Below are 24,339 nucleotides of genomic sequence, written 5' to 3'. Positions count from 1 at the left end.
AGATCAGCGATTCTCAACTGGTGGTACTCAAGGGAAAGATAGGTGGTATGCAAAGAAATAAAGTATTTTTAACTATTAAACTTAGAAATTAAATACTTCAACATCCTCTTTAAGTTTTTTTTCCTAACACTCGTACATTTATGCGATCTGAGCTGCGTTCAAGATTATTAGCCACTCATGAACTTAACAACCTGTTTTTATTTTCACAAAAATTCTTTTAGCCATAGACATAAAATTTGTCATTAATGATTTTTTTTAAAGCAGTAATAGAAATGGATTTTGTATTTAATAGGAAAAAATAATAAATCACTTTTATGCCGCCACCATTTTCAGGCTCATATTGCTCTGTTTTCAATTAGAATCATTTTCTTACGGCAATTTCCTGTCTCTAACAGCAGGTATTTTGCCTTCTTGTGGCTTTATATTCTTCACTTTTCTACACAATTTGAGAATATCGTCGTTTGCTTTTTAAGAACTTGTAATATATTATACATTTAAATATTTGTGACAAAATAATAAAACAAACCTAGATTTTTGAAAATGGAAAAATGGCTATGATTGACTCGGTGGTAAAGTGATGATTCACAGTTGATAGATTCAGGACAATCTTACTAGCACTAAGAATATTGAAAAGAAAAGAAAAAATGTTTATAGAAAATATAATGAAAGTTATTTATCATTTAGGTTTGTTTGGAATAGAGATGAAATGGACCCTTAACCTCAATGTGTTGTTTGCGGTGAACTATTATCCAATCAAAGTATGAAACTATCATTTCTTAAAAGACATCTTGAATCTAAGCAGGCCAGTTTAAAGGATAAATTTGAAGAATATTTTAAGAGGAAATTATTGGAGTTCAAAAATAGTAAACAAGTAATGAAAGGTTTTGCTACTCTAAGTGAAAAAGCTTTGGAAGCTAGTTACCTGGTAAGCCTAAGAATTGCCAAGACTGGGCAGGCTTACACTCTTGGAGAAAACCTAATATTACCAGCAACTAAAGATATTGCTTTAACATTATTCAATGAAAAAGTGGCTAATGAACTTGATAATATTCCATTATCAAATGAACTCTGATAACAAACATTTTTTAATTATTAGTTTACATACGTTTCGAAGAAGATAAAAATGAATTTCCGAAGAGTATTTATTTTGTAAATCTTTTCAACACAGAGCAACTGCAAATGAAATTTCCAAAGTAATTGATAATTTTATGTCTGATAATGATAGTGCATTGCCGTACACAGCGACAGAGCTCGGGGTTTAACAGGAAAACATTCCGTTATTACTCAAATAAAGAAAGTCACACCTGAACTAAATTTACTCACTGCTCCATTCATCGTGAAGTTTAGTAGCCAAAACAATCTCCCAAAACCTGAAAATCATTTTGAATTTTTGCTGCGAAAATGATTAATTTTATTAAAAGTCAAGTTTTAAATTCAAGAATATTTATAATTTTATGCCAAAAGATGTTCAGTGAATATGAAACGCTTTTGTTATATTCCAAAGTAAGTAGGTTATCTAGAGGCAAAATTTTAAATTGTCTTTTTGAATTTCGATCAGAAATTTAAATTGTTCTCTGTGATTAAAAATTTGAATTGCAAAATTGTTTATTTAGCGAATTATGGTTGCCGTATTTAGCTGATATTTCTGGAAAGTTTAATGAGTTAAATTTAGGATTACAAGCACAAAGTGTTAATTTGTTTACCATTGAAAAGAAAATAAATGCAACAATAAAAAAAAAAAAATTCTAACCAATACTCAAAGAATTGGATAATGATATTTTAAGCTTTTCACCACTTTTAGAAAGTTTTCTAACCAAAAATAGTTTCAAAATAAAAGAATTAGCATCGGACATTAAAAAATACTTGTTTTTCAGTGATAATAATTGCAACATGTATTTTCCTGAGAATTTTGGAAAAGAAAATTGGATTAGAAATTCATTTTGTTCAAATGTACTTGAAATGACTAATGTACTTGAAAAAATTAACAAGTTATAGAAATTTCCTGTGATTGAACTCTAACTGAAAATTTAAAAAATAACACATTTGTTAACTTTTGGTTGAACCGGAAAAAAAAACTTAAAGCATTTTAAGTTCATAACTTTTAACGCATATTTTGCATTTATTGTCTGCTTGCACAAGCTATTTGTAGGAAGAAGGATTTTCTTGCATGTTATATTTGAAAAATAAATACAGAACAATATTTAAAGTGGATCCTAATTTATGGTTAAACTAAGTGAAATAAGACCAGACATAAAGAACTTCATCTCTATTAAACAGGCCCAAATTTTACACTAAATTTTAGAATCAAAGTACGATAACTTAAATTTTGATGGTAACTAATTTTTAATCTAATATTGTTTTATCTGTGCATATTTAATACAGATAGCCAATAGGCTGTGCAAATGGCAAAATATACTTTTATTAATATTTCTATTGTGAAAATGAAAAATAATCATTATGAAATGTTGTGGTGGTAGTAAAGTTTTTCAGTTTTTGTTTAGATGGTAAGCATTAGTCAAAAGATTAAGAACCGCTTCTTTAGATGATAGAAACTAGTTTCTGCTATCCTGGTGTTTAACAGATAATAAGATTTTAACCACTTCAAGCTCTGATCTCAGTTCTATGAAACTTTAATTTCTCACTCTCATCTCTGGTACTGTGATAACAGAAAATGCTAAGCACTTGGTATATTCCAAATATTGTAAAATTAAATACTACTAATAATAATATCAAAAGAAAATTTTCAACTATTAAAATTACTGCAATGTCCACAAATATTTTTCACTAATTAAGCATATTAGGTGAAAACTACACTTTTTATAACTACTTTGAATTGTACCTTTTCCAAAACACAAACAGATCCTAAGAACACATAAGGGTAAAAGTGTCAATAATAAAGTGACACCGAATATGGCCTGCCCCTACAGAAGAGAAAATACAATTAAAATTTATCAGATTATAAATCAGATTTTTTGAGCAATAGTAAATAATTTTAAAGAAAAATTTTTATTACCGCTGATATGTGACCCATAAGTACTAGCCTAGCACCAAGAGGAAATTTGGATCTTGTTCCATCCAGTGAAAAATGATGGTTGACAGTTTTTTCATTACCATTTTTATCCTTAAAATCAATACTTTAATTAATTCAAATTCAAAAAATAAAAATGAAATAATGGTTGAAAATAATGAAATTTAATATCATCATTACAGTAAAAAATTATAAGAATATGGCATATTCACAATTCACAAAGAGTGATCAAAGTGAGATCAATTAATTATTCTGAATTGAAGTATATAAGGTATACATCTATCAATTACAAATAATGGTGAAAATGTTCCTAAATATCATTATAAATGTAATATTAAAAATAAAATCATTCAGTTTATTTAACAATTACAGTTATCAGCGGTGTTTGTGGGACCCCAAAAAATCCCCTGAAACTTTTACGGACTTACTACCGACATTTTGGAGTTTCGAGAAGGGGGCGGGATGAGAGAAATGAAAAATTACAATTATGAAGTATTGAATGACCTAATTATAAAAGTTCAATGAATTACTTTTCTTGCAAAATTAATAACCATAAATTTTCAAACATATAAACTACTACATTTTATGTAAATATTTTAAATTACCTGAATTAATTCTTTAAAAAAAATTATCTAATTTCTGCTGCTTTTTTTTATTTTCTGATGTTTGTGGGCTTGTCTTTCTTTTGTGGTGAACTTCATAATTGCAGGACGGTTGACTTTTATTTTCCTCATTTACAGTTGAAGAAATTTCCTCGAGAACTGCACATGCAGAGGTAGAAGCAGTTTGCTTTTCTGCTAATGTAGAAGGTTTTTCAGAGACTTTTATAGGTAACTCATCTGAAATACATGTTTTTAAGTCCTCTTGATATGTTTTCCAACTTCTGTTCATATTCAGTAAGAGATCTTTGTGAATTGGATCAGTCATTGGATTTTTTTAGCCATATTTTTCACATGAGGTTTCTTTAGAAGCCATTAAATCATATTTAATAGTCTGCACTGCATCTAGGGAATCAATCTTAAGAGAGGTTCTATAGTCAGTGACAAGTGTATCCATTAAGTTGAATGCACTTTCCACTAATGGGCCATGGAAGCAGCTAAGGCAGGCTTTGACCAATTTAGCCAATGTAGGATACTTATAATCATTTGTGAAATCATCTTTTAAATTAAAAACTTTAGACCAATATTTATCAATTGTACACTTGACTTGATTTCCACTTTCATCAGATGTGTTTGGTGATATCAATATCACTCTGGTATAACCTTATTTCAGCTTCTACTTTTGACTTTTCATTATCACTAAAAATATGGGACATAAAAGATGATAATTTTTCAAAAGCTAATATTGTACTGGTTTTATCTCTTAGCTCTGGATCTAATGCTGTAAAACTAATTAGATATGAATTTTTAAGGGGTAATTTCTGTTTCATATGCTGTGCTGTATTAGTATAAGCTTTCATCAGAGAAATTTGGAAGTTTTTTGCTATTGGATGATTTTTTGATAATTTCTTCAGGAGAGTGGAAGCTTCTGCACCAGTAAATATTACTTTGCTAGGTAGATGGAATTCTGGATTTGTGACATCAACCTTTAATAAATCATTATAAGATGTGCACTCTATATTTTCTGGCTTCATAAAAAAAGAGAAAAATTTTGCCATCGATTTATAAATACTAGAATGTATTAAATGAAGCATTGTTTTTTTTTTTTTTTTTTTTCAAATAATTTAATATATGTGTTGAACTCTGGTAATACTGCTGAATATAATGCCATATGCAATAAAGTTTTGTTTTCATAACAAATAACCCATTCAGTATTTTTTTTTCCCGAGCTAAAGCATCCTTTGTGAGTTGTGGGGAATGCAAGCAAGAATACACCCCTTCAACAATTTTTTTCTGAGTTGCAGAAATATTTCTTTTATTGTATACAGTTTCAACATAAGAAAAATAATCCCCTTTATCAGTTTTATCCAAGTAGTGAAAATAAAATGCAATAAGAGCATCCCACAGATCTTTGATTCTTTCTAAAACACATAAAATATACACCCACCTATGGTCAGGTCTCTTCAAGGGCTTAAGTTTTTTAATGGCAAGGGATTTACAGATTTTGAAAAATTTTTCTCTTTTACTGCAGCTTTTCATATCAAAATAGATGTCATCAAACAAATCTTCTAAGTATCTATCAAAACATGAAGCAATTTTTTTTGCATTTCTAAATTATTAGCTGTGTGAGTTATTAGCTGTGTGACATGTGTCACCATCAATATCTAATAAGTGGGGTGCTTTGTTTGATCGTAGTCTGGTTTCAACATCCTTTTTTTTCCCACGCATGGTGTTACACGAGTCCATTAATACACTAATTAAGTTTGCCCATGGAATATTATTATCTTCAATAGTATTAACAACTGCTTTAAAAACAGCTTCTGAATTGCAAGATTCCATCTTTAGAGATGCAAAATGATGAACTACAACTTCATTTTGATTGTTGTCATAAAACTGCACCAATATTGCCAGTATACTTTCTTGAGCATTGCTAGTACTTTCATCCAAATTTAGAGAAAATGCAGTCTCCTTTAAGTTTTAATGATATTTTCCTTAATAGTTTTTGCAAGCCCATATTTCATCTTATAACATGCAGCAGTCCTGGACATTTCCAATGAGTTTAGTGCCGTCTGATCGCGGCTCAACTGTTTACAGAGTTCAATTAAATTGGGAGCTACATTGAAAGAAAGAGAATTCTCGGCGATAAACGAAGTTATTAATACTTCTTGGTGTGCTTTTCTTGTCACTATATCCAATGGCCGAGCATCAGTCTCCAGTAAGTCATCAGTATTTTTTGAATTAGCATAATTACTTAAAGTCATTGAATGTCTAATGCACTTTGAATATTTTATGTGTGTCACAGTTTTAAAATGATTTGTGAAAGCCTTGAATCCTTTCCCACCATACTTCAGCAGTGAGTTACAAAAAACACAATATGCTTGTCCAGCAACATTTATTTTCTTGCACCATGTGCCGATGGTATCCCCATTACCATCTCTCCATTCAATCCAATTCCACCTAAATGCATTCCGGACACATTCTTATAATTGTATAATATCACTATTTATATCGAGAAATTTCATAGTGAAATTCTCTTGCATACATAAATAAAAAAATATTTCAATAAATGAAATGAAAAATTTACACGTGCATCAATAAATGAAACAAAAATTTTACACAGCGGAGAAAAAAAAGTTGAGAAGCGATCAATGACAAATAGCTAATACGGCAAAAAATCCCCCTTCTCTACTTATTGGCGCCACGCCAGGAGAGATAAGACCTTTGAACCCAGAGTCACGTGATCGCACATCTGGTCGAACAAAGTCTTTCCCTTTTTTTTCTGCCGCGCCAACTTGCCGAAAAGAATCCAGAAGAGAATGTCCGAGAACCGGGAGAATGAGTCATAACTCACAATAAGGAAAGAACAAAAAAGAAGTTTTTTCCCCCTTTTCCCGCATTATCACTGCCTTTGGAGAAAGAAAGGAAAAGTTTTCACCACACACACTGACCTTGCGTTTTCTGCTTTCAAAGCAAACAAAATTACCCAGATCAAAATAAATAATTCATTATTATTCCTCTTTCCTTTTGAATGATGATCCGAAGTTCAAAATCCCCGGAATTACGGGGTTTCCCCGGAGCACAAACACCCCTGAGTTATAACTTGAAAGATGAATTACATATCTTATCCTGTATCAAATGACAATACTCAGAGAAGAGACAATATGTCAAAACGTATAACTAATTTACACATGTCATGTCTCCTTGAATGGCAATACACTGTAGATCACATGGATGATAAGTGCCTTAGAAGTGAAAAACAGATGCTGGGAAGTCGTTACTGTAAATATTACAAATATCAGTTTACTACGTTAAGAACTTTCAACATAAATTAATTTTACCACAGCTCTTTCCAAAAGCTAGCATGTATGCAGACTACGCGAAATTACAATGGGAAAATCCACCATACATAATTTTACTCCAAGTGTTTGCCCGAAAAAAAAAATTAAATTATAGTCATACATTTTAAACTTCTTTAGCAAGAATAGAATTTCTTAACAATGCCATTTTGAGAAGTTAATAAACATTATATTGCTACAACTAAATAATCCAATTTCCACAAAAATACTCAGTTAAAGCATTCATTATTTTGCAAAAAATAAATAAATAAATAAATAAAATAAAAAAATAAATAAATAAAGTCCTATCATATCAGTACAAATAAATAAAAGTTTTACATAAGTATGCTGTTTGGCAAAGGCACAAGAAATATTTTAAAATAAAGCACAAATTCAAAATTAGATTTTCTTTTTGTAAGGTTAGCAATTTTAAAGTAACATAATAGTATTTTGATATCAAAAGTACAGATGCATAACAAAAGTTACAAACTTTGGCATAGAGTGTCATTTTATGTAAGCCTTCCATGTACTTCAAAGGTTCCCATTTTGCAACAAACAGAGGAGGATCAAAGGATTTCAATTCACTCCAGCTACCATCATCAATTTTTACTTTAGCTATTTCAATTCCATGTGGTGAGAAAATAAGAACTCTGAAAAATATCACATGAGAATAGATTCATTATATTACTGCTATTTTAAAGTGTGACTCTACATTATAATACAATTAAATCTTAATTTATAAAAATGAAAATTCTAATGAAAGCTTCCAATTTAATAATATAATTATTACAAAAAGGATATTGAAAAAAAAATTGAAATAATTCAGATTTTAAAGTCACATCAGAGGATTTGTCCCATTTTTCTGTGCTCCAACTGAGCTTGCAGTTTACCAATCTGCCCTTTTGACCCATTCCTGCTAATATAGCCTTTTTGGTTTTTTACGTTAATTATTAAAAATCTTCACACTTATGCCATATAAAACTCAACAGCAAAATGACAAAATTTTTAAAAACAACATATTTTTAGAATTCTGCATTGGAAATATAAAGATTTAGTAAAAAAGTAATGACAACACTTAATACTGCACTCACAGTCCAGTGTTAAGTGTTGCAAATAATTTTTCAGTGTTTTCAGTGTTTCTCAGTTCATCATACAAATGTTCAGTTTGCTTAGTCTTATTACTATTAACTGTTGGTCTTTTTAACTTATTAACATCGCTTTCTTTGCATTTACACCATACAAAACTTAATAGCAAGATCATAAAATATTAAAAAATGCATACCTTTAGAATTCCCAAAAGAATGTTAAGTGTTGTCATACTTTTTTTTGGGGGGGGGGCTAAATTCTTTCTTTAAAAATACATAGTAACATATTAATTAATATTTAGTGACAATTTTCTTTTAACTGTAAAGTGATTTAGCCACAAAAGTTATACAACAAAAAAGTTAGGACTAAATTAATAAATAGCACTTCTATTGCTAATAATTATTTTAGTGACCTTAGCTAGTGTAAATTCACAGGTCCAGCCAGTAATTAACAATAATAGAGATGAAGAGCTGATTTTATTTCTTTTAAACCATTTACTTTGCTAATTAACAAGCTACAAATTAAATCTGAAAAGAAAAATAAAACATCTTACATTTTGCTTGGCAGGCAGAAGATAAAAATATTTTATTTCAGAAAGTGACAATCCATTTCTTTTGAATCACTGTGTTTGATTAAATTTTGATTTTATCAAAATTAATTTTCTTTCAAATCACTGTGTTTGATTAAATTAATCTTACATTTTTTTTAGTTTAAATATCACACTGAACAATCAAAAACAAAGCCCAACATTAAGAATCAGTATAAATTTTTTAAAAAAATTTGCAGTACTAGTTTCAATAGTTTTTGAACTACCTTCTTTAGCTGCTAAGTGTAAAATGAGCTGCTAAGTGCTTTTTCAGCATTTTGCACTTAGCACCTGAAGAAGGTAGTTCAAAAACTATCGAAACTAGTACTGCAAAAAAAATTTTTAAACGTAAGCTGAGTTTTAATGTTGGACTTTGTTTTTGATCTTTATCAAATGTTAAGATAAGATATTTCCTTCAAATTGCTGAGTTTTCTGATTAAATTTGAAAGATAGATTGCTACTTTGGTGAGTAGTAACAAATTTCTTTGAAGTTCACTGAGCTTTCTGATTAAATTTGAAACATAAATATGTAATATTTTGCCAAGTGGCAACACATTGCTTTTAAATCACTGTGTTTGTTAATAAAAATTTCATTAAGCATAAAATATGAAATAAATAAAAATAAATTAAAATTTGGGCTTGGAGGTGCACATGTCCAAGTGGAAGGCTAAGTTTATTCAAAATTTGGTGGTTCTAGGTGTAATCGTTTTTTTCACAGTGTTAGGAACATGCACATATACAGATACTAAAGGAGGAAAACATTTTTAAAATTTTATTTTTTTAAACAACAATATCATTATTTAACAATTTTTAGGGGGAGAGAACTTTTGCCCTCATAAAAATTATTTTGAACTTTTCAATAAGGAAAAATTTACAAACATACACTAAAAACTGTTAGACAGTGCAGTAAATTAGTTGTTCATACATACATAATATATAAAATAATGCATCCAGATTAGTGAAAGAAATATGAAAAAGGAAATTTTATTTAACATAATAAAAGCCAAATGGTAGCTTTTAACAACTAGAAGATCAGTTTAAAAATTGGGTAACATTTATTAAGTCTACAGTATCTAAAACAGAAAACTCCAATATGAAAATTACAGTTAAATATCTCAAAGAGTTTAATATTTAAGTTCCCAAAAGTAAATAAATAAATGAACATCTAAAACAATTTTAACTAAGCAGTTACGATAGACTTACTAGTTTAGCACTCCAGAAATTAAAGATACACATTGTACATAACATCTTATACAGCAAAAGACTAAAAATAGTCCACTGCCTAAAATACATTGATTTTTTTCAGTTGCCAAAATAAGAATGTGGATCTCTTTTTGATTTTACTGGTAGAAATGTTTCTCATTCAGAACTGAAGCAAGCTACTAATTTTATTGATTACCCCCTTTTTTTTTTTTTTTTTTTTATAACTATAGCCAAATAAATATTTTACAAGAAGTTGCTAAACTTGATCCATAACTGAAGATAAATCCTATGCTGTTTATTTATACAAGATAGTGATAATTAGATTTTTGTTTTTTCCTGTTAAGCAGCAATAAAAATGAGTGCAAAAGGGCCAATTACAGCAAACTTTGCTCTGAATTCACCACATATTATGACTCATCATGTTTTAATCTAGACGCATTATTCGTGTGAAATTCTGAAGGAACTGCGATGGATTTTATAATTTTAAAGAATTTAATGACATTTCATAAGGAATTTAATGTGTAAAGAATTTACAACAAACTTGTAAAGAACTTAATGTTTCTGAAAGAATTTAACAGCATATTCTTAAATTATGTATGGTGAAAGACTTTGTTCAAATAATCACGAGATGAGATTATGTTCGAGTGCTAACAAAATTTCAAAATGGTGTTACATCCATCGATAATGCTAAGAAAGCAAGGACTGGAAATCCAAAATTGAATTGATACAATTATTCATTTCACAAAAGTATGTTTTTCTCAACAGCAGTGCATCTTCAAAATATCATTAGCACTGTTCAAATTACATTCTACACCAAGATATATGTTTATCAATGACTGCTGCCCCATTAATGGAAAAGTGATGGAAATTTTAACTTTTATTAAGATTGGAACTCAATAGCACTTTTCAATGGCATCAAAATGACAAGGTCTACACAAACTCAGAATTTCCCAACAAATAACAGGGAAAAAATGAATTGAGAACAAAAAAACTGTGTAACTGATCAGAAAGTAAAGATTCAGTAAATTTTTTGGAAGTGAGAGGAAGGAACTCAGACTACAATGTACTAGATTCTGAAAACTAACTACTGTAAACAAACATTTGAAAGATGTAAAAACAATTTTTATATGCTTTTATCGTTATTTTCTGCATGAAATTTATAGTACATTTAACACGAAAAAAGTCAAAAATAAAATAATTGCTTTTACAAGCTTGTTTTTATTTATTCTAGTTGAAAGTTAAAGTTAAACAATTTTTCCTTTATGATCTAAAATCAACAAAACTTTAATCTCCATAATCTCAGATCCCAATGAGCTATTTAAAATCGCATAAGAAAAGAAGGAATTTTTTCTTCTTCCAATAATATTTACTTTATCATAAATTAATGTTATACAGAGACTTGTGCATTTTTTTAATAAAGATAAAATTTATTATTTAAGTCATAATTGTGCATTTATTTCATCTACATAGCTTATCTCACTATGGATTGCTGCTGCTTGAGGCCTGTATCATTTATTTGTCTCTTATGGACATACTTTGTTTTGTCAGAACATGAACCCCAGAAAATAAAATAAATAAATAAAACAAAAACACTGCGAAGAGTTTTCTTTCAAAGCTTTTCCTTTTTTTACTTAAATACATATAGGTACATCTCAGAAATATCAAAATGCAGAACGGTGAATTTTAGATGTCATAATAATGCAATTGATACTTGAGAAACACCTAATACTTAGATAGATGTACAACTGAAACAAATATTGCATTTAATACTCATATTTTGTAAATACTACTATAAGTATGATCTCTTGAATTCATGTTTAAGGCCCCCAAATATATTTCTTTTGAAATTATATACCATAAAATCTCAGGCCAAGGAAGTTTACTTAATTATGAAATTAATGTTAAAATCAGACTTTAAAAGTTAACTAAATTAAAAAACCTTTTTATATAAAGAATGACTGTATCTATAATTAAATTTTTCAAATGTTTAGAATAAATTTATTCAGCTTGTTAAATACACTAGATTCTCAGAAAATGAAATAATGATAATAAAATAAAAGACACAGAGTAAAGATTTTAAACATAAAGTTAACTGAAATCAAAAATCAAAACTACTTCAAACAAAATGAAAAAAATGTCCCTAGCAGAATGTAGTTTTAAGAATCTGAAACAAATATTGGCAATTTAAATGGTACCTTAGAATCTAGAGCATCGCAGCTTAAGGATTATTGAAATAAAATAATTTTCAAAAAATCCAATAAATGCACTGCAGAGTTTCTTTATTTAAAGAAAAATAAAGCATAACAATTATTTTTAGTGAACATGCAACAATAAATCAACAGCTCAAAAAAATTCAAATGATGGATGGCATGTCTGAAAAACATGCAACTCAATTTTTAGTTGGCATTCATTTATTTATTTATTTTTAATAGGTTTCAATAACTGTGAAGGGAAGTTAACTCCCTCTTAATAGCAAAGAGAAATTATTTTGCCAAAGGGCATCAATTCAAGTATGAGCTCATGAAACAAAGGATACTCCATACCATATGCTGAATACAGAAAGAGTCATAGAATAAGATGCATTAGATAGAATTAAAAACTAAAACCTTTAATTAATTATTACAAATTCTGATGATACATTCAAAATTTAGACTGAATTTATTACACTATTTAAAGAAGACTGCTTTAAGGATTTTGGATGGGGTATAAAACTGAAGTAATGTTAAGACATCAACATTGATTAGATGAAACTAATTCAACCTTTTTAAGATGTAAGACTTAAGGTTCTTATTACAAAATTTCAAAACACATTTCATTTGATTCATATGTAATTAAACCACATTTGTTTATAATAATGAATGCTACAAATTCACTTAAAGAATATCATTAGGCTATTTATTATGCCATAGCACTCTAAGGAATACTTTCCTTTATGAAGATAAAAACCAACTAATATTCACATTAGGCAAGATGATCACAAATAATAATAAACAAACAGATAAACATATTTTTTAAAATTAATTGTAATGTGAAAACTTCATACTGTAATCCATCACTTCATAGAATTAATCATTAAACTTTCAAAAAGATAACAAAATACTTAATTTTGAAAATAATAAAAATCATAAAAAAAAATTTAATGTTATCTGATTTTCATGTATTGGTTAGAGTTTAATATTTAAAATAGTGAAAACTTCATACTGTAATCCATCACTTCATAGAATTAATCATTAAACTTTCAAAAAGTTAACAAAATACTTGATTCTGAAAATAATAAAAATCATAAAAAAATTTTTAATGTTATCTGATTTTCACATATTGGTTAGAGTTTAATATTTAAAATAGTTGTACGAGGGCTATCCAGGAAGTAGATTACGTTTCCGTCTGTGTCCGCTAGGGGCGGGGCTAGCGCGGCCATCTTGGGGTCAGAGCGTTGCACAGCTCAGTCTGCATCTAGCCGTGCTAGTGAGAGGTTCGTGCTGTGCTCTGTTCAGATACTGTGACGGTTTGAAATGTCTGCGTTTATTGAAAATCCCGCGAGCTGCGAGGTGCGCTCAGTAATAAGGTTTCTGACTGCAAAAAACTGTAAACCGATAGAAATCTATCGGCAGCTTCGTGAAGTGTATGGGGACAACATTATCACTGAAGGTGGAGTGCGTCAGTGGGTCATAAGATTTCAAAATGGCCGAACCAATGTTCACGACGAAGATCGAAGTGGGAGACCCAGCATAGTGACCGCCGAACTTCTCGAAAAAGTCGATGCTAAAGTCCGTGAAAATCGAAATTTCACAATAACGGAACTTTCTTTGAGTTTTCCACAAATTTCGCGAAGTTTGTTGCACGAAATCATCAGCGAAAAGCTTGGTTACCACAAGTTTTGTGCAAGATGGAAGGCAAGAAGAGGTAACGAAGTGGTTGAAGGCGCAGGCGGCCGAATTTTTCGACGAAGGAATTTCCAAGCTCGTACATCGCTACGATAAATGCCTTAATTTGTATGGTGACTATGTAGAAAAGTAGTATTTGAGTGTGGCTTTCATCTGTATATAATAAAATTTGTTTCCTATACTTTGTTTATTTTTTTATTCCAAAACGTAATCTACTTTCTGGATAGCCCTCGTATGTTAAGCAATTAACAATAGTCTACTAGGTTAAGAATTGATACTCTAGTCCTAGAGTCCTAGTGGTTGGCAAAGTGTGGTTCCAGAGCCGCATGTGGCTCTTTGGCTCCTTAAGTGCGGCTCTGGTACAAATATCCATGGAAGGCACAATAATATTTTCATTTAAAAAAAAAACTTGGTAAGAAAACTTATTTTGATAAATTAAAATTCTTCTATAAATCGAGAACATGTATAATTTTTTGTTTGAGTAAAAAGATAGATAGGTAATTAAAATTTTATATTGTTGTAAAAATATGTAACAAACATCAAGTTTAATTTTATTAGTTTTTGTAAACTTAAACATAAACCATGTACAAGCTATCGGCATGCGCATGCATGCTTTTTATAAAGTAGTGAAGGTACAAATTGGCATCACAGAGCAGCAGTTGCAGTGTGAACAGTTTTGTCTTATCTACCGTGTCTGCCGTTGTTCTGTCTTATTAAAAAGTTGTAATTTTCAATCTAGCTGCACATCTTACAGGTATTTTTATACGATTTTATTACACCTGCTATGCATGTTTGTGGTTCTGGTACAATATTTGTAATAAATTTTTCGATAACTTCTATTTGTCCAAATGTTGGAAGTTTTCTTCCATTTTTGGTCATATTAAAAGTTTTGTTATTCTGATGATGGAAAAAATTACTTTTTTCTTTTTAGTGCAGTTACATATATTAATAAAATTGTATTTTTTAAAAAGATTTCTTTTAATTTTTATTTCATAATATATCATTTAATAATGATAATAATTTTGTACTGGTAGCTTTAGAAAAAAAAATATTTGGAATATTTTTATAGGCACCCCAATTAACATGGCTACCAAAAAAAAAGGAAAGAAAAACGGAAGATGAAAACTGCGAATTTTCATCCAAGTTGAGTGGACCGAGAATTTTGTGTTTATTCAAAACTTGAATGGACTTCCGACAAGTCTTATTTATAAGGAGAAATTCGCGCATAACAAGAAGTCAAATTTAGAGAGACATTTTACAAGAAAGCACACATCATTTAGCACTAAATATCCTACTGGTGATGCAAGGAAAAAAGCAGTTGAGGAACTTCAGAAGAGTCAAGAGTCATCAACTTCTGTGTTTAATAACTGGATGCAATTTTCCAGCAATATTGATATGGCAAGTTTTGTTTGTAGCCAAGAGATTGCTAAGAGAGGAAAACCATACACAGACTGCGAATACATAAAAAATTGTTTTATAAATGCATCTGAAGAGCTATTTTGGGATTTTAAGAACAAAGCAGATATTCTGAAAAAAATTAAAAAGTTACCATTGCCTGACAAAACCATTAAAGATAGAACAATTAAAACGTGTTCGAATATAACCACCCAGCATATAGAAGATCTAAAATTGGTTTCGGCTTTATCAATCTTGTGACATAAATGAGACAGCGCAAGTTTCACTTTTTGTAAAATTTATGTCTCATTCAGGCCCTAAAGAAGAACTAGGATTATTGCCACTCAAAGGTCAAATGCGTGGAGAAGATATTGCCAATGCTGTAACTGAGTGTATGGATAAACATCATATTCCCCTCGATAAAATTGTGTCAATTTCAAAAGATGGGGCCAAAAGTATGACCGGTGTAAGAAAAGAGGTTGTTGCTATTTTGAAAGAAAAAACTAATCTCGAGATACTTGTTTACCATTGTATCATACACTAAGAAGCGCTTTGTGTGCAAAAATTTCCGGAAGGAATTTGAAATAATTCCCCTATTGATAAACACCATTTTAAAACAATAATTTTAAATATGAGGGAAGTATTTCTCAGCAGGTTTCAGGAATTTAAAAACAGCAGAACAACTTTAGCATTTGTCAAAAATCCTCTTAATGATACGATCACAGAGTTGAAATTTTCTCCTTTTGAAATTGACATTGGTAGCTTTGAAATACAATTGCTGGATTTTAAAAACAAGGAGATATGGCACTCTAAATTTGAATGTCTTTGTGTTGAATTGAAAATATTGGAGAAGAAAAAATGTGATCTTAGTTCACAACACAAGTGGTCTGCTTTGAATGACCTGGAGAAGGAAGATATGATCATTTTCAACGTTTGAAATAGTATTCCTGATTCTTACGATCAGCTGAAAAATCTCACGTTTGCTGTTTCTTTCCTTTTTCGGTTTTACATATATACGCAAACAATCTTTTTCAAGCATGAACATTATCAAGAGTAAACTGAGGAGTCTGATGAGAACTTGGAATCATACCTAAAATTAAAAACAACAACATACAAACCTGACTTACTCAAACTTTCCCAGGAGATGCAAGCACAATGTTCACATTAATAAATATTTATTAAGCATTAAATTTAATTTTATTTAGTGTAATAAAAGTTTACTAAACAAGCAGATTTGGCTCCCAATTTTTTTTTAAATTGTTCTAATGTTCATATTTGGCTCTTTGGCTAATAAGTTTGCCGACCACTACTGCTCTAGGAAATCAAGATATAGAACATAAAAGAATATTTAACATGTGATGTTAAAAATAGCAATGACAAATGGTAAGGAGGGAGACTTGCTATGATAATATTTCATTGTCAATTACTGCCACATGCAGACTTATGCACTTTATAAAGAAAAGACTTATTCATGACAAAGCTGTGCATTTATTTCAATGGATCATTTGAGCACAAGGCTTGCAACAAATGAGTTTACCTCAAGTGGAAATATTTTTTACTTTGCCTGGACATCAAATCAATATAACAAAAACAAAACGAAATATCAGAGATTTCTTTGAAAGTGTTAAAAACCCTGCAGTCATTTAACCACTGACAATGTTCCCCATCATTAATTTTTCAGCAGTAATTACTAACCCACTAAATGCAAAATTTCTTGTACATGGCTGAAAGGTACGAGTCTCAAAATTGTTACCCATTCTTGTAATCCAGATCTGAACAAGAAGCATATTCAAAGACGTTATTCTGAAGATGTACTCAAGCACTGTTCAATAAATTGCTTGTCCAATACTGGGCATACACAATTTGCCTATTTTTCCACCATCCCTTCTAGCAGACAGATCTATTTACAGCAATAAGCTTGTCTACATCTCAATATTTTGTATATATTGTACAATTTTCTATACATTCTAGGGTACGTCTATAATAACAGCTCACCTAGATTGAATTGCTAATCAACCAAGATATCGCACCACATGTTCTTATATGTCGCTTCATATTAGATTTTTGCTCTCACTACGTGTTCTTATATTAGCATAGTGTTTTACTTTTGTTAAAGGTTTCGAATTTACATTAGTTTTTTAAAAATATTTTTTGCTTTTTTGTGAATATGCAGCTAACAATCTTTAATTTACCAAATACAGAAATGGATACCATATAATTTTTTTCAAATAAGAGTCTTTTACCTTACAGGCAAGTATGCAAAAATGGCCACAACATGAAACTATATGTTAATCATGAAAGTATTTGAAGATGAAATATTTAAAACTGTAAAAACAAAGTAGGTCTCCGTGTTGGAAATTGGTTCAGTTATTCAAGAATATCATTTGTCCCTTCTCTTACATTCATGCATCCTTGATCAGAGAAATTGACGTTCATCAAATGGTGTGACAAGCAGCTTAATATGTGTGAAAATGCTGCAACAGATTGGAATAATTACATGCAGGAAGTGCATTCCCTACATCTGAAGAAAAGATTCAATGGACAAATACGCTGATGCAATAAAATAGTTGAAATCAATGAAAAGTTTGTTTATCTGAATTAAGAACAACAGCAACTAAGTAGTAATTCAGAAGTCAAACAACAAAAATCAGCGTTACATTTTCAAAATTTTCACAGAACTAGTTTCCATGGCTTTACCGAATGAATCACCCTCTTCAGCTGCAAAACCGCAAATGAACAAGATATGAAATAATGATTAGATACGATTAAAAAGCCTGGACAAGAATAAGCAAGTGGCACCATCTGTTAATGACACCAGAACTAAAACATAATTTCTTTAAAGACCGAAGGCAAAGATGGATTGGAATTAGGATCGTTAACTAGAACAGAAAGATTTTTTTGAATGTGAAATGCCTCTAGAAAATCCAGTTCTCCAATGGAAGATGTTTTTTGAATAATTTTGGCAGCAGAAAAATTGAAAGTGTGATTTTCGGACCAACAATGTTGAGCAACAGAAGACTTCTGTGTTTATTTTTTTCTAACATATGCCTCATGTTCCTTGACGCGAAATTTTAAGGCTCTCTTAGTTTGGCCAATGTAAATTAAACCACACTGGCAAGGATTCCTATAAATACCCCATGAATTCATATCTGGAATGGGGTCCTTGAGTATGGAACTCGGAATTTTATTGATGGGAGAATAAACAACCCGAAAGTTAAATTTCTGCAAAACATGTGCAACTTTATAGCTAATTGATGGAAAGAAAGGAATGACAACAGAATTTTTATAATCTCCTAAAAGAAGAGTGTGCCTTTTAGTGTGCTGAGATGAGAATTTTTTAACTGCTTGATTAATAATGTTGGGTGAAAAGCCCCTATCAATAGCTATTGCTTTTAAATAATTTAGTTCTTCATCAAGGGCTAGTTTGGAGGAGCAAACTTGAAGAGCACGGAAAACATAGGAATAAAGTGAAGCTAACTTTTGTTTAGTCGGATGACATGATTTAAAGTGTGGTGGAAGGCAAACCGATGAAGGTTTACGGTAAACCGTAGTGCTGAAGCTGGATGTGTTACATGTGACCAGAATGCCAAGAAATGGAAGAGAATTGCAAGTCTCAAGTTCAAAAGTGAACTGAATAGCAGGATCAATAGAATATTTCTGGATATGAATTCCTGGGGCATTTATAGGATTCCTTGCCAGTGTGGTTTAATTTACATTGGCCAAACTAAGCTTTAAAATTTCGTGTCAACAAACATGAGGCATATGTTAGAAAAAAGGAAACACAGAAGTCTTCTGTTGCTCAACATTGTTGGTCCGAAAATCACATTTTCAATTTTTTTGCTGCCAAAACTATTCAAAAAACATCTTCCATTGGAGAATTGGATTTTCTAGAGGCATTTCACATTAAAAAAATCTTTCTGTTCTAGTTAAGGGTCCTAATTCCAATCCATCTTTGCCTTCGGTCTTTAAAGAAATTATGTTTTAGTTCTGGTTTCATCAACAGATGGCACCACTTGCTTATTCTTGTCCAGGCTTTCTTATCTTATCTAATCATTATTTCCTATCTTGTTCATTTGTGATTTTGCAGCTAAAGATGGTGGTTCGGTAAAACCATCGAAACTAGTCCTGTGAAAATTTTGAAAATATAACACTGATTTTTATTGTTTGACTTCTGAATTAGTATTTATTCGGCGTGTTGTCGTGTCTTAACTAAGTAGTCTCATAATAGTGGATTTTTGGAGTAATATGCCAGAAAGATGGTGAGTGCTTTTTCGAACAGAGATGTCGGTACACTTACAGAGAAAATTCTTCAACTGGTGCAAAATGGATCAACAATGTATTCAGAGTGCTGAAAGGGATATAAAATAGAGCAACTAGAAAAAGCTGTTACAGTCGATTTATTGTATACTTAAGTACAATTTTGTAGACCCAATGAATATTTCTTAAAAAATTAAATAATATAGGGTTTAACCAAGAGATGTAATTAAATACAACGAGGCAGAACTCAACATCACCTCGAAACATATCTTTTGGAATTTATATGGAGAAAGTACAAACTGAAAAAATGTTGTTTTTGATAAAGTGTTGAAAGCAATTTTGGAAACAGGTCTTGTCATAAAGATTATTAACAATATTCTTATGAAACAATATGTGAGTATTTTATTGTTGTTATTGTATATTGCATCATTTGCTTTTATTTTTGCTCTTCACAAGCTGGCACGATATCCCAATTGATTAGCGATTCAATCTTGGATGCTGCTAGGAAGTACCCATTCTAGAAATAGTCATTCAATAAAAGCCAGAAGATCTGCAGTTTTTGTAAAGCTTGTTATGCACCACCTATGTTAAAAAATATTTAGTTTCCTAATATTGAACAACTCAAGCAAATTCAAGAAACTATGACAAATTAAATAAATTGAACTGCATGATAAAAAATTATTTAAAGCCATTAATACCTTATATGAGTAGACTTTAAAATCCGATGCAGAGGTTCAATAGTTGGCATGGCCATCAGTGCATCTTTAGGATTAGTTACTAGCAATAACGGCCAGTCATCCAAGTAATGATCTATGAATGAGAAAATCCCATGGTCCACTGCACAGATACGGTATCTACAAAATTAGATACAAGTTTTAAATACATTTTAAATCTTTGACACTTAGAATGAATTTATGAAAAACTACTTATAAGTGAATAATAAAATGTGTGAAATATTTTAACACTAAATTTAACATTCAGTATATAGTTATCCTTTAACTATTCAAGGGTAAGAGGAGTCATACATTTGTAATAACAAATCCATATATTTTTTATTCCTCCAATATTTAACTATTCTAGCTAGCAAGCTGTTGATCAAAAGCCAAACTGATAATGTAAATTGCTGATTAACACACATTTTGAATAACATATACAGTCATATAATACTGATATCCTTACAATAAAGTAGGGCAGATAAAAAGCTGGTAAAAACTTTACAAGTGGTTATAAGGAAGAAAAAATACAGTTATAATAAAATACTCTGCTTATTGATGTTGTATGCTGTTCGGTGTCTGAAAGAATATTGCTTGGCAGCATTGCTTTACGCCAAGCAGAGTTTGGCTTTAGTGTAACCCTAAAGTTATTTTGTTTTTGCCTTATTAGTATGTATGATTTTTGACTTGATGTAAGAGCATATGGTTGCTCGCTTTTAGCTAAGTTACACAGGTAACTATAAGCACATGCGTGTGCTAGTATTCAATAATGTTGTTTTTATTAAAATAAATTTGTTATTGTTAATATTACAGTCCACTTACTGAAGTTAAGTATTATTAAATAAGTTCGAGCTATCTTCGGCAAGAACATATGCTATCGGTTAATGAGATAAACTGTTTTTCTCTCAGCATTTGCATCAGTACTGTTTTATAAATGCAAAACACTAAAAATAAAAAATAAAAGATATTATTGGCAGGATCATTTGCAATTGAGAATATTCCTGTAATGATAGCAATGCAGTGAGAATATGATTGCTCCATAATTACAAGATAAATCCAATGGATATTTCTACTTCAGAAGAATTTAATTCTCTGACTGGTTAATCTGTAAGCATGGTTATTTTTCCTTTTATTTGAAAATGCAACCCATTTTTCATCATTTAACTTATTATAATGCTTTATACACAATATACTGTCTTTGAAATAGATTTTGAACATTAGATAACCATACTTGACCCTGGATTACCAAGTATTTGAATCCAGTGACTGTTTTTACAAATTAAGTGCTGAGTTTACCACTTTTAATCCAACAGCTGACAGAAAATAATCAGCAAATGAGAAATTATTACATTCATGATTAATTATTACATTCTGTAAGTGATATTCATTATTTTGAAAACAATAACATAGATTGTCATTTTTCTGATTCTCCTCTGACAGTAATGGATCTAAAGATAATTTAGTATCCAAACAAGATATAGTATAAAGTCCAAGATCCAGACTTCTATGATCTGGATTTGGGACTTTTCCAAACATTATATCATCATTTTAAATCTGTTAAAATGAAATGTAGAAATTATGAAATTAAAATTAAGAAATAATGAAGCATTTATGACCTTAAGGGAATCCAAATTTATTAAAAAAAGTCAAAATTTATATGATTGCTTCAAATATTTACTATTTAACATTTCTTTCAATGTACATTACTTAATTTGCTTCGCTTTTAGTGCTAAAGTTTCTCTTTAATTCTATAGATAGATGTAATTTCTTATTCAGTTACAAAGTTCCATTGTTCAAGTCTGTAATTGACATGTCCATAATTCCCATTAAATTGCAAATTTAAAAAGTTTTAGATTCAGCAATCTCTCTGTCACCTTCTCTTCACTATTAGTAGCAATATTTTCTAGATTTAGAACCATATTACAGATTTTGCCATCCATTAGTTGATTGATAACTGGGGCATTGTCACTGCAATGAAAAACTTCTGTTATATCATTTTCTTTATTACTTCTCTACATTTCTTCAAAAATTCCACTAATGGGAAAAATTGCATCTTTTGTTTGCAATACTTTAACACTTTCAACTTTATGGCAATCGTCATAAGCCTTACCCAGCATTCGCTATACACTACTGGGGCTGTATCATGAGATTTGTGACTGAGACGTGTTGTTCTGCTAAATTTTGTCTTGCTTCTGTTGCCCCACTGGATGAAGATAAGCCTGAGTATATGAGTTATTTATTACACTTATTTCTCAAACATGCCTAAAGTTTAGCTTATTCCCAAACAAATAAATTCACACATACACTTAAGACTTATCCAGGGCCAGCGCTGGACATTTTGTGGCCAGGCGCAGTATTTGTAGGTCCAAAATTCAACTACCAAGCACCTCCCTGAAACCTAAAAATTTTGTCACCCCTAACTTTTGTGTCCCAGTGCTCTCCCTAGATATTAAAGATTTTATCATCCCTTAATTTTGCTTCTCAGTTCTTTTTCTGTATTCTATTCTGAAAATTTTGCTTTACCTAAATTTTGCTGCCTAGTGAAGCCACATCAGCACTAGCACTGGTCTTGGGCTCACCTGAATAACAAATCAGTTATTCTCATTTCAAAGAGCCCTAAATAAAATTATTTGGCCTACGAATATTATTTACAAAATTCATTTTTTGCATATGGAGAGAAGAATATAAAGTTACCATGCTTCAATTACTAATATTTAAAGAGGAAAAAACTGTTTATTTATTGCTGCATGAGACATTTATCAAGCTGCAGTGTGTTGATAGTTATGCAGTAATGAAAGAAAAAAATTATTCAATAATGATTCACCAGGTTGGTGTCAGTGCTGAAGTGAAATTAAAAACAGAAACTCTTAATATATTTTATTAAGGAGGAAAAAAAATAAAATGTGCAAGCGTAAAATAAAATCATTTAAAAAAGGCTGCTGGTGATCTAGTGTCTGAATTTTAAATCATTTCAGATACTGGATGTCTGAATTTCAGACTTTGCACTGTATTAAGCAGTAGTGCAAAATGCCTACAAAAAACATTCCTGTATCTCCTAGTGTATTTTCATTTTGTGGGATTATAGGAGTACAAAACTTTATTTTATTTATTTATTAGTCCAAAGGGGCTTTGTCCCTGAAGGACTATTGGTTTCGTTTTGCATTGAAAACTTTTAAAGGCTGTGTCACTTTTCAAATCCTTGCCACCAAATACTATCGCCCTGTATTATATTTGAAGAAATTAAATAATGAAGAATGTGCATAAATGTATGTATGTTTCTTTTATTGTGATAAAACAACAGTTCCTAGAGCCATCAAATTTTGAATGACGTAATTCTACTGCGAATATGGGCATCTGAAAACCCAAATTTGAAATTTGGAATTTGTTTTATTATTAATTTCATATTTTGTAAAATTTTAACAAATTTTTTTATTTACAAACTCAATGATTTAAAAGCAAACAATGGCAGCACTCTATGGGGGGGGATCTTTTTATCTCCAGCGTGCGGAACTGTGTATAAGAAATTTTAAAGATATGCGCATTTTAAAATTATTTTGCGATAATGCTGTTGAGCTGAATCTTATGGTTTAAGTGCAAAGAACGTAATTTAAAATTTGAAACCTTTCAGATTTATTATTATTATTATTTTGGTTGATTTTGATTAAAATAGGCAAACAAATGATCATATTACAGAAATAAATTAGAAAAAGTTCAATTATTTCACATCCTGTCCCCAATTTTATTATGCCAAAGGAGTCAAAAAAATTCCAGAACAGGAATTTTAATAGTCTAAACATCAAATATTACAAACACCAATTTTCACCAAAATAATTAGAGAAAATAGCTTTTCCAAATAAAATTTCTCCATTTTCCCAACGAGAAGGAGTTTGGAAAAAAAAAGAGAAAAAAAAAAAAACCACTATTGTAAACTGTAAAAAAAAAAAAAAAATATGTCAGAAGAAAGCATCTTCAAAGGAAATTTCAGGAAGTCTATACAAGTACAAGTATAGGTAAAAGTGGGGGAACACCAGAATTCCACCATTGGTCATACAGGTATACTCTTGCCACACTAACTGTGCAGTTCCATCCCAGTTTTGAGGCAGAATACCACAAAAGGTACTATGAGGGTTTCCCACTTCTCTTTCACTACTGCCAACCTCTCAAGAGAACTTTGGCTTGCCATGTATTTTGAGTGCCCATCTGCCATACAGACACCATACGTTTACAAACATCCATATCTTCTCCGGGATTCA

The 24,339-nt window shown here is 30.4% G+C and overlaps 1 protein-coding gene across 1 annotated transcript in view; it reads right to left on the bottom strand.

Annotated features, from left to right (window-relative positions):
• Positions 1-24,339, bottom strand: part of LOC118192581 (transmembrane protein 62-like) — a 98,376-nt gene that overhangs the window by 36,503 nt on the left and 37,534 nt on the right. The window contains exons 8-11 of the mRNA XM_035363578.2: positions 20,072-20,227; positions 7,453-7,612; positions 3,014-3,121; positions 2,840-2,921 (exon numbers count right to left, since the gene is read on the bottom strand). Of these exons, the coding sequence (XP_035219469.1) occupies positions 2,840-2,921; positions 3,014-3,121; positions 7,453-7,612; positions 20,072-20,227 (506 nt within the window). The remainder of the gene's footprint in view (positions 1-2,839; positions 2,922-3,013; positions 3,122-7,452; positions 7,613-20,071; positions 20,228-24,339) is intronic.

Source organism: Stegodyphus dumicola, chromosome 4 (assembly GCF_044657685.1).
Source record: "Stegodyphus dumicola isolate Sdum_Otavi_A_Nest chromosome 4, ASM4465768v1".
In the NCBI taxonomy this organism is placed as follows: domain Eukaryota; kingdom Metazoa; phylum Arthropoda; class Arachnida; order Araneae; family Eresidae; genus Stegodyphus; species Stegodyphus dumicola.
Note: the sequence above shows the minus strand (reverse complement) of the source record. Positions and strands in the feature narration are given on the sequence as shown.